Source organism: Neophocaena asiaeorientalis, unplaced genomic scaffold, assembly GCF_003031525.2.
Source record: "Neophocaena asiaeorientalis asiaeorientalis breed wild unplaced genomic scaffold, Neophocaena_asiaeorientalis_V1.1 scaffold146, whole genome shotgun sequence".
NCBI classification, from domain to species: Eukaryota; Metazoa; Chordata; class Mammalia; order Artiodactyla; family Phocoenidae; genus Neophocaena; species Neophocaena asiaeorientalis.
The window spans coordinates 2,672,071-2,683,412 of NW_020172676.1; the positions used below are offsets into that span (position 1 = coordinate 2,672,071).

At 32.9% G+C, this 11,342-nt stretch overlaps 1 protein-coding gene across 8 annotated transcripts in view; it reads left to right on the plus strand.

Annotated features, from left to right (window-relative positions):
• The window catches only part of PPIP5K2 (diphosphoinositol pentakisphosphate kinase 2), a 75,146-nt gene that overhangs the window by 57,394 nt on the left and 6,410 nt on the right, over nt 1–11,342 (plus strand). For 3 of the 8 annotated variants that reach the window (XM_024739695.1, XM_024739694.1, XM_024739696.1), the window contains exons 25-29: nt 1,513–1,585; nt 3,183–3,302; nt 4,203–4,265; nt 7,871–8,011; nt 11,146–11,271. In XM_024739695.1, coding sequence (XP_024595463.1) covers nt 1,513–1,585; nt 3,183–3,302; nt 4,203–4,265; nt 7,871–8,011; nt 11,146–11,271 — 523 coding nt within the window. Of the gene's footprint in view, nt 1–39; nt 214–1,512; nt 1,586–3,182; nt 3,303–4,202; nt 4,266–7,870; nt 8,012–11,145; nt 11,272–11,342 lie in introns of all 8 variants that reach the window. The other 5 variants (XM_024739698.1, XM_024739699.1, XM_024739700.1 and 2 more) reach the window with 4 other exon arrangements.

Below are 11,342 nucleotides of genomic sequence, written 5' to 3' on the forward strand. Positions count from 1 at the left end.
TTTTTTTTTTTTTTTTTTTTGCCCCTTTCTCACTTCCAGGAAGAGAGCCCCCTGAGTGTGTCTAGCCCAGAGGGTACTGGTACCTGGCTGCATTACACCAGTGGTGTGGGTACTGGGCGTCGAAGACGCAGATCAGGGGAACAAATCACTTCTTCCCCTGTCTCCCCCAAATCATTGGCTTTCACATCCAGTATTTTTGGCTCATGGCAACAGGTTTTTAAACTTTACTTCATTAAACATTTTTTCTCCCCGCATTCAGAGCAACAAACAGCTGTCTTTGAGGACATCTAATCCCTTATATTTTACATCAGAGTAAATACTTCTGTTTTTAAATTTTGAATTCACTTAAAAATGCTTGTAATGTCTCACAATATTTGAGGGAAAGAAACCACTTACATTGCATGTGTTTAACATTTTTACTGGGGGGGTTTTAAATATCCAGGATTTTAAAATTAGTCAATAAATTTTATACTCCTGGAACTTTAGCTTATTAATTAAATTTTTTTAAATGTAAAGAAATCATTTTTTGACTTATTTCTTCTTTAAAACATTCAGAAATGAAATTACATAATTTGATGATAAGAAAATTTAATAACCTTTTCCCCCATAATTGAAAAATAGATTCCATTTGGAATTTGCTGAGAATGTGAACATTTTTTTAAATATCAAAATTTACGTGGCCCTGTGTTAATTAGCAGGATATATCTAATACTGATGGTTCTCTCCCTCGCTTTCTATTATCTGGAAGTATCTAATAATTACATACAGTATGGGTTTTTTTAGTTGTATAATATCTTAATGCTCTCTTTAAGATAAAAGGGGACAATGTATATGTGCCCATCAACAATATGCCCCAACAAAAGGGGTCAAAATAAAATTACTTCAGAAGGACTTTTTGTGATGACATTTGGAAACTTAAAATACTGTGGGATTTTTTAGTTTTTTGTTTTTTTACAATGGAAGGTCTGCTCATACACATGACTTTTCCGAGAATTTCAGCAATTTCCTTTTGGAAATATAATGCATTGATTATAGGAAAAGGGATTATGGTATCCATTAAGGCTGTGAATATTTAAAGGTTACTCTGATAAAGCCTGTGCATGGATCAGTAATTGTATGGTGATCTCAACAGTCTGTCTGTCCTTTCTTTTGTTTGTGATTGTTTTTTCCCCCTTCAAATACAGGAGCCGTTTAAGAGTGGGCATTTGGCTTCTTTTAAGAGAGAGTGAAATTATTAATTGTCTATTAATTGTTTCTTTTCATCTGTCTTGTTTCATACATGATATTTAATTCTGAATGCCTGCTTCGCACCACTTCATTGCAAGGACCTCATATGAAATGGACTCCCTTCAGAAGGGGATCTTGCATGATCTTTCATAATTTGTGTATTTCTACTAATATTTATCATACAGCTTATTAACCTTTGTCTGTCTGGAACAGGCTGCAAATGAAGTATGGACTTTTAAATTTATTTTACTGTTTTAGTTCATTTATTTTGCTTTCCTTGTGCAGGTTGTATCTGAAAATGCTAATTACTTGCGAACACCACGAACTCTTGTAGAACAGAAGCAGAACCCTACTGTAGGTATGTGGTCTAAAGGAAGTTGTATTCCAAACCTTAAACTCACTATTTTGCACACATGTAAAACTCTTCAGAGGTGAAAGCATGACCAAATGCTATGCTTTAGTTTTTATTTAACATACACTAATTCAGAAATGTTGAGTCATAAAGCTCAAAATATAAAGTTTTGATGAAATAAATAAGAAATAGCATTAATTTTGTTTCATAACCCTTTTGAATGCCCATAATGTAAACTACTTAGTCTAATTGCCAGTGCTCATTTTTAATCTTGTATTCTATAAGTTAAAATCCCAACATGTTTTAATTTAGGAAGGAAACATCATTTTTCCCAGCTGATAAAGATGAAAATATGCTATCACATACAAAAAGAATCTACTATTCTGATTAAAAAAATTTTTAAGTGGGGAGTGTTTCAAACCCTGTCTGGGTATATTAATTATCCTTTTGGTTTTGGTCATCTCTTAAGGAAAGCCAAAGCAAAACTGATGTACAGTGACAATGTTAATTCTTCATTGACCTATAGAACATAATTGTTTCTTTGCTAACACTCAAGCAAAGCAACATTGAAAAAGACCTTTCTAAACTTATTTTAGTTTTAAGGTCATTATAGATAAACTACATGCGATAATGACATATTATTTTCTGTAAATAGTTGTCTAAATCAGTTTAATAACAGCATAAATAAATTTCATTATGTTTCGACTATGTATGTACTATGATCTCTATACTAAGTTTATGAACTATCCATTGATGCCTACATACTTGAAAAATCTCTCTTTAATTACATATATGTTAATTGATACCTTTTGATATTCCCACTGTGTCTTGCCAGATACACATACACACACACACGTGTGTGTGTATATATATATGTGTGTGTGTGTATATATATATACATATTATATATATATATATATATATATTACTCCTTTCTTTATATATCATAATGTATCTGATAAAAATTTACTTAATCCTTACCCAGTGGTAAAAGTTTTACTTGGGTATAAAGACTTTTACTACAAGTTAAGCATTAGATTGGGGTCTTATTAATTAAGATCTTAAATCATTTAAGTATTAGGAATTTAGAGTGATTTAGGCCTGAATGACCACTTAAAAGGAATTGTTTCACCTGGTCTTCTCACAAATTTCATAATAGATATTGATAACTCAAATTCAAGGGCATCAGGAAAGCTTCTTCATTTACAGATATACATTCAAAAATATTGATTTAGTATGATTTAATTTATGCTAGGAGAAGTTTTTTTATATGGCCTGCTCACGCAAATTGATTGACAGAATTCCTTATCATCCTAAATTAATTTTTATGATAGTGTTTTTTTTAATATGTATATGTCTAATTATTGTGTGGGCATATTATTTTCCTCAAAGAACATTTTCTCCAGTGTAAAATGCCTCCATTTGTACATATGATAAATGGTGGTGGTGATTGTATTAAGTTGACATTAAAAGTGAATTGTGAGCCTGTTCAGGGCACTGCCAAGTATGTGTGGTAAGAGCCATGTTATTGCATGCTGCATGAATTCCCAATGTGAATAGAAGAACACCCGTTGTTGTATGTATTTTCTCTAACTCCCATCAGGGTCTCACTGTGCGGGCCTGTTTAGCACCTCAGTGCTCGGGGGTTCTTCAAGCGCACCTAACCTACAGGATTATGCTCGTACTCATCGTAAAAAGCTGACCTCTTCTGGCTGCATAGATGGTATGTGCACACATGCACACACAGATTCATACCTACACCCATGCACACACCCATGAGCATACGATATTTCTCAAAGGCAAGCCTAAGGCCACTGACTGATGCAAGCGGAATCCTAGCACCCTTTGCCTAAGTGACTATCAGTGCTCTGTTATTCACTACTTGGGTCCATGTTTCATCAAACAGTTAATTGTAGTTAGACTTACAGTACTTGTTCAGTGAGTATTTCACTGAAATATGAAATTTAGAACTACATCATGTGTATTCTTCTTTTAAATAGTTGATAAGCCATATTATAAAGAGTAAATCTTTCTTTGATCCTTTAAACGTTTGTTCATTATTAAACCTTATTTTATTTACTAGTATTGATCTAAATAAATAAAGTGAATGGAATGTTTATAAGTAGAAGAAAATATCATATTGGCAATATTTTTATTAGAATAAACATAAGATGAGAATATTTTAGGACCCCTAGTAGAAGGAAATCCTCTCATTACTGTTAATACACCTTAAATTATAGTATTCAGAACATCTCTTGAGGCTCACAGAAACTTGCCCCTTTTGTTAATAGGAGTGTTTATTAGCCCTTTCTGAATTAGCTTTATTTGAAACTTTTCCTCATGTATCCACAAATTTATTTTACTCAGTAAAACATGGCTTTCCCAGAATTGCCAGCTCATCCTGCTTTTCTTTCTTTTGTATATTTCGTTAAACACTTTGCCTCTATCATCAAGCCATTTACTTCTTTTAACCAGTTTTTGGCTTATTTCCCTCTCTCACCATCCCTTCTGCATGTCACCTAATTCTAAACTCCTTATATATTTGTTTTTCCTCCTCTTTTTTTAAGTGTCCTTCTTTTGGTAGCTGTTACGAATTTCAGGTACCTGTTTTTCTCTTTCTCAGACGCCACACGTGGTTCTGCTGTTAAAAGGTTTTCTATCTCATTTGCTCGACACCCAACCAATGGTACGTTTTGCTTTTATTTTAAAAGATAATCCCCTGCTTCATCCTTTTTTATTTTTCTTCTGTTTCAAAATATGTGGGGTATACAGTATCATTCATTTCTCAGTCCTTAATTTCAATTGGCATACAGTTCTAACTTATTATTCACCCAAAATATTGATACTGTCTAGCTCCCTGTTTCATCTGTAATTTAGACAATAATTTAGCACTACTCATCAAACTTTTAAATGACCACAATGATGATGAGTTTTAATACTTAATGAGCACCTAAAAATTCCTTCTGATTTCTCAAGTGATCAATCTACGTAATTTTAAAAATACAATTAGTATTATTTATTTTCTTTTTAATTCTTAATAATTTTAATGTGTTTTTCTTTCTAATTTATTTTCTTCTTTTTTGAATTTTTGAATTTTATTTTTTTATACAGCAGGTTCTTATTAGTTATCTATTTTATACATATTAGTGTATATAGGTCAATCCCAATCTTCCAATTCTCCCAACCATGATTACATGGTTGTTTCATTGAGCTATTTAACAAAAATACGGAACCACACTTGTCAAATAGCCAAATGAGATGTGTCTTTGAAAACTTCTTGGGAAGCAGGGGATGCGGGTTTCACTGTGTAACATTATTTATCCCTGGCTGTCTAAAGCAAAACCCAACTTGGTCTGGAGCACTCTGAAAACTTCATTCAGCGTTCACTTTGTCCTCATGTGGCAATATGGTTTGCTGCTGTCGAGCAACAAATTTTGGGGGGTATCATTGCTTTTTGTTAGGATTTGGAGGGCTCCTGATAGGAAGAAGACTAGGCTAAAAAATCTAGACAACCAGTTCAATTAAATTCAGTTTTTGAGGCTGAACAGGAAGGTTTTGTGGCCATTATTTATAAGCTGAATTTTGCACTATTACCGCTTTCTTACATAGAGCTTTTTTCATGTGGGACAAGAGGGAATATTTACTAATCATTTTTAAATAACTCAGAATCAAAGAATTTAAAAGAAAACATACATGTTTTTGCTTTTATTCGGAATGAAGTTATTTTTATCCATGCAATTATTTTTTTCTTTTTCTTTTTAATTGTTAAGTAAGTCTTTCAAAAACTCAAGTCAGGTCTTTCAGAAACTATTATGAAGCTCAGGGATTGAACACAAGTTTATAGTCATTCTTCTCCTTCTGGATCCTTTAACAGCACACCTAAGTTAACAGTGCACTAATACTTCTTGAAGGTGGAGTAAGAAGATCTAATCCTCAACAAGTGAAAATTTAGCCTTAAAGCTAAATGTGCTTTCCCTCCATTGTAGCTGTTTAAATGCTACTTTTTGAAGAAAAAGATCCTTATTTGATACAGCTGCAGCTTCTAAAGAACCCACATGCATAAGAACTTCTTAGGAGAAAAACCAAAGTCACAAGAAAAACCGAAGTCACGAGGAAAACCGAAGTCACAAAATTCTAAAGAAGAGACATTGAAGATTTAAGACTGACTATAGTTTTTATACAAAATGCTTATGTGTTTATAGCCAGTATTGCAAGTTTTATATAGGAGAAATCTTTGTTTACTGAAGCTTAAAAATAAAAAAGCTTTTGTTAAGTTTAACAGAAAATAGAGTAATTTTATATTCTTTTGGTTTAGACTTTTTAAAAAATGTGGATTTTCCCCACATTGTGTGACTTGATGCATATAAAATGCATCCCTTTCAATTCTATAAATATTTCTTTTGGGTTTCAAATTTTCTTTTTTATGCTGTGTTGTCTTATCTGTCCTATGAGTTGTCATTTGACTCTTTCTTTTTCTTTTCCTTAACTTTCATGTTTTTTCCATCTTAACACATATTATGGACTTACCCCTCCCCTTCATCTTTAGTTCAAAGAACATGGTGAAACAAGTATCTTCTGACAGTGCTTTACCTTATTTTCTGGGCCTCTGTGCAGAACACCTACACCTCTATAGGTGCTGGTCCGTTTCCTCTGTGGAATTTCTAGGCTCCAGTGGTATGTTTTTATAGCTTCTAAACGTGACAGCAGGGTGGCTTTTTAAACTGCTGCGCTAACCCTTTCACTGTGCATTAAAGAAAAAGTTTACTAAGGATAGATGGAAAAAGATGTAGTCCAAAGGGGCTTGATTATATTGTCATTTGCCTGTTATAAAATCTAACAGGCAAGTGCAAGAAAATAGTTGTTACAAAAGACTTATAAACATTCTGAGGAAAGGATAAAAAAGCCACAGTATTAAGTTTAGCATAATGCAAGGAAAGGGTTTGCGCTTATTTGCATGAATCTTGTACTTTTAAAGAAATGTAGTACTTGTGGAAGCCTAATTTCTTTAGTGCTTAACTTAGGTGCTTTAGCTGCTGCTATGGTATTATAATTTTGTTTTGTTTTAAGTATATGTAATATCCTGTCATGCTTTGGTTTGCACCTGAAAATCAAACATACCAGTTTTGTTAATCAAAGGATTTGTTGTTTTCATTGAAAGATAGATTCTCTTTTAACCAGTTTCCCTATTGCAACTAAAAATTAGACAGTTCTTGGGTCAGTATTTTCTCCCAAAATTAAATAAATATCAGTCAGTGTTAAAGTGAGCACATGCCTATTGAAGCAGAGAGTTTTCCAGTCTATTTGAGTTTAATTAATTTTTACTTTTAACTTAAGAATATTAGACTTTATGTAGAAACTAAACATTAAAAGTATTTCTTTTGGAGGAAAACTAGTTTAAATTTTTGAAAAAGTACATGCAGAAAGACTTGTTATTTTAGTTGTATATAAAAGCAATTTTAAAAGCCATTCAGTTGAATAAAGTAGGCAATATTTATAAAAGGTGAATAACCTATGTCCTATTTGTTTTAAAAAAACTGTATATTTAAGTGCTTTTGTTTCACTGATGGTATTAATACATATCTGCATGGTTTGTTTCATGAAATTTTTGTATTCCTGTGCCATTGTTGAATGCAAACATATTTGTATTTTGTATTGCTTTTTACTGGCCTGACTTCACTCAGCTAGCAATTTCCAACAATAGAATTATTGTGTTAATTCAATAAAGGTAGGTTAAATATGTTTTGGAATTTTAATTTAAGCGTAAATGAATGGATGTTATTTTGGGGTCACGCTAGAGAGTATTATTGGCCTTGTTATGACTAGAAAAGTATTTAAAATCACTCTTCACAAGTAATCGCTTATTTGTTTTTCAACAAGAAGTTACCTTTAGCATTCTGGCATCAGGGACACATTATGGCATCAGCTTCTTCACCTATCAAATAGACCTGATTCTAAAAAGTAAAAACTAAAAAACCTGTATTTTTCTCTGTTTATTATTCCCCCAGGTCTTTTTCTTTAAGTATTATTCTTAGATTTTACCAAAATAGAGAATGAAATTGTGTGCATGCTGTACTATGTGGTTACATTTTAAATGAAATCTTTGTCACATCCTGATCCAACCCCATACTGCATAGCATCTGGTGTCATGACTTCAGAGATCTCGTGTGTTTGCATGTGATAGATTGAAAAGACCTAAACTGTCTAGTTCTAAGCAATGGTCTTCTTCCTTTTTAATTAATGAATTTTTAAGATATCCAACTCTTGTTTTTGTTTTTGTTTTTTTCCCCTCAGGCTTTGAATTGTATTCGATGGTGCCATCTATATGTCCTCTAGAAACTCTTCACAATGCCCTGTCTTTAAAGCAGGTGGATGAATTTCTTGCTTCCATTGCTTCTCCATCAAGTGAAGTTCCACAGAAGACCCCTGAAATTTGTAGGAAAATTATTATTATTATTTGATTTTTAGGCAATAGAGATTATCTGAATATAAAAATAATTATAAAAACATAAATTCAATAGTGATAGTAAATAGAATTTTAGGAGAGAAAGCGAAGAACATTATTTAGAATTCTTTGGTATAATATGCAATGTACCAGGCTGTTGTCTTGACTCTTCTGCAAAGACTTTTTTTTTTTTTTTACAGAAAGGGGGGAAAAATCTAAGACCCAGCAATAAAATCAGCAACATGTAATATAGAGTCATGGTCTTATTTCCACATTCCTATTGTATGTCATTTTATAAGCTTTTTAAAAATGACAAAACATCAGTCTGTATTAACCTACACATGCCACATGCCCATCCCTTCACCACTTTTGATAAGCAGTCATATAGACTCAGAAAGAGCCCTTAACTAAAGAGAGCAAATTAGGACAACAGTTTTTTAAATTGTGTTCTGCAGAAAATATTCTGAAGAGGTTAATTCCTCTGTGTAAAAAAAAAAAAAAAGAGGTTTGTCACTGAGTAAGTTTTGGAAACTTTATTATATCCCACCTCCCTTTCAAGAGGTATAGTTTCATCAGCATATAAACAGCTATGGTTCTTCTCTATAAAGAAAACTATATACCCACATTTTCCAGAACTTCCTTGCTGAGAAAACACTTTTTTTGGTAATGCATTTAAACATCATGTAGAACTATTCTGAGGGACTTCAGTTTGGGAAATGTTCAGGGCTACCTTTTTAGATGTGAGAAGTCAGCTGGCTGTTGTCATTTTCAGCTCTGTAGGATCATTTGACACATTGGAATTTCCAGTTTAGGAAGCATTCATTCTGAAAGAGAATGCTCTGCTTAGAGTTAAAAGTCTTGCTAGTCCTAGTCATATCTTAGGAAAGGTACAAACTTTCTATGTATACCAACTCTTTTTTGTAAGGAGAATGTTGTAAATATGTTTTTCCCAAGAATGAAATTGGAGGTCTTGGGATGAAAGCCACTTTTGTGTGTTGCTGTTACTCTCCTCCCTTTCCTGGGGAACCACAATGTATTATTCTATAGAATTCTATTCAGTGTATTCTGTCCAAACAGTGCCCCCTGCATTTTTGCCTTTCTCTTTCACATCTGGTGGTAGAGGTCAGCTTTTAACCATTAAGGGTAATGGAGAGGTATCTTGGTGTGAATGTTCTAAAATATTTCACTTTAGGAATGGTTTGGGGAAGTAGGTTTCAGTTTTAAATGTACATATGAATGTGTCTGATTCTGAGAATTGATAATACTCCAAATGAAATAACCTGCAAGCTATAAAGTCAAAGTCAGGAAACTGAAGGATGTTCTTCCTTTTATATTCTCTGTTAGCTGATAGAATGGACAATGCTGCTCCTCAGAACGCAGTAGAGAACCTGAATAAATAAATTCTCATTTTCTCTTTTACCCTTCTTTATACTTGACATTTCAATGCTTCCCTGGATCAGGGATTTATAATCTTAAAATAGAGATTAAAGAAAGACTGTAATTAGTAAATAAGAATTTAGGGTAGGCATTAATGCTGCTTTGAATTTAGAAGATCTTCAGTAAATGACTTAAAGGTAAAGTAGCAGTAATGACATCTGTTTTGGAAAGAGAATTTTGGTGGAATATTTACAAAAAGATAATCTTTGAATGTTTATGCTGTGGCATTGCTACCTTATGATGGCTTCATTTCTGTGGTTAGTGAATTCAGTTCCTCAGAGTGTATTATTGAGGTATATTAATGAAATGAAATATTAAATTCCTTTTCTAGTTCTCATTAACTCTTCTCTATATTATGGACACAAGTTGTACCCCAACCCCTCTAGTTCTCTTAAAATTTCATTCCATTACTTACTAAGGGAACTAGATGAGAAAGTAAATATAGTTAATGCAGTTCATAGAGTTGGATAAACCTTAGAGTTAATCTAATTCATTGGTCTTCAAACTGTATTCCCAAGAGCTTTAGGAAGTTCCATGAGGAAGAGAAGGATGCTGAGTGATTAGGCCTGTGTCTTCTGTGGTTGCTTCAATCAGAGTCTCTGCTTTGATCTGTTTTATTTAAGATTTCATTTGAGAAAAGCTTACTGTTTTAAGAGAAAAACTTAGAGACACCATTGAGGAAATTAACCAGTTAGTGCTCAAGCAAGACTAAAACCCAGGTCTCCTAAAGTGTATGGTTTTTCCATTCTCTTTGATTAAAGAAAATAGGGTTCCAATTATGATGGAAGTATCTGAATCCTGTATTGTATAGTGTAACTGCAGAATAAATATTTAGTAGTCACAATATATTTATGTAATTTATACTTAATTCCCTGGATTGTCAAGGAAGTAACATCATAATATAGAACTATACTGAATTTGTGGCATTCATAACAAAGGAGAAGACATTGTTAATATCTGTCATTCACAGATTTTTTTCTCACCTAGGACAAAATTAATTTTGTGGTAACTAGTAGATAGCTTACAATGAGGCACTGACAATATCAGGTTGGTGGAAAAGGTGTGAGAATACTAATTGGATAAGTTAGAGGTGGAAGTTATAATAGGATAAAAAATGCAAGCAGAAAAGAGCTAAGTAATGATGTGGTGCTTTATAGGATGTTTTAGGCACTTTTTAATCACTTGTGTATTATTTTATTAATGGCTACTTTGATCTTCTGCCAGTGAAATTTGTATTCATTCAGTGTGGGTATCAACTACCAAAGGCACATTTGCCATAACTGGCCCACATATTGATTTTTCAGAGACACCGTGTTTATTGCTATCAGGTCCTCTTCCAAAATTGCAGTAATAGGCAAATCGGTCTTTTGTTATCTCCTTAACTCCCTTTGTTTAGGAACCCAAAAGGTCATGCCAATAGCTCCCCCACTCCAGCCTATCCTTTCCCAGAGGACTTCATACTTAAGAATTGTACCTACTTGTCCTTTTCACACCTCTCAATCTCCCCACCTTAATTAGAAAGAAAAAAAAAATATTTAAATTTCTTTTGCTTGAAGATAAATCTCATCTGGGTGATATAGGAAGACAATCTGATTTAATTATTTGTAATCTAGTTAGTTTAGATTTGATAGAATTGTCAGAAAATTATTGAATTACCATGTTGGGTTTGTTTGTTTGTTTTTTCCAGCCTCTTCAGCTTCACGTTCCAGTCCAATAATAAGAAGAAAAGTATCTTTAAATACATATACACCTGCAAAGATCCTCCCAATGCCAGCAGCTACCATAAAGAGTACTAAAGCAAGCAGCAAACCAGGTTAGGAGTGTGTGTGAATTTGTGGATTCAATATAGCAATTAAAAAAAAAAAAATATATATATATACATAT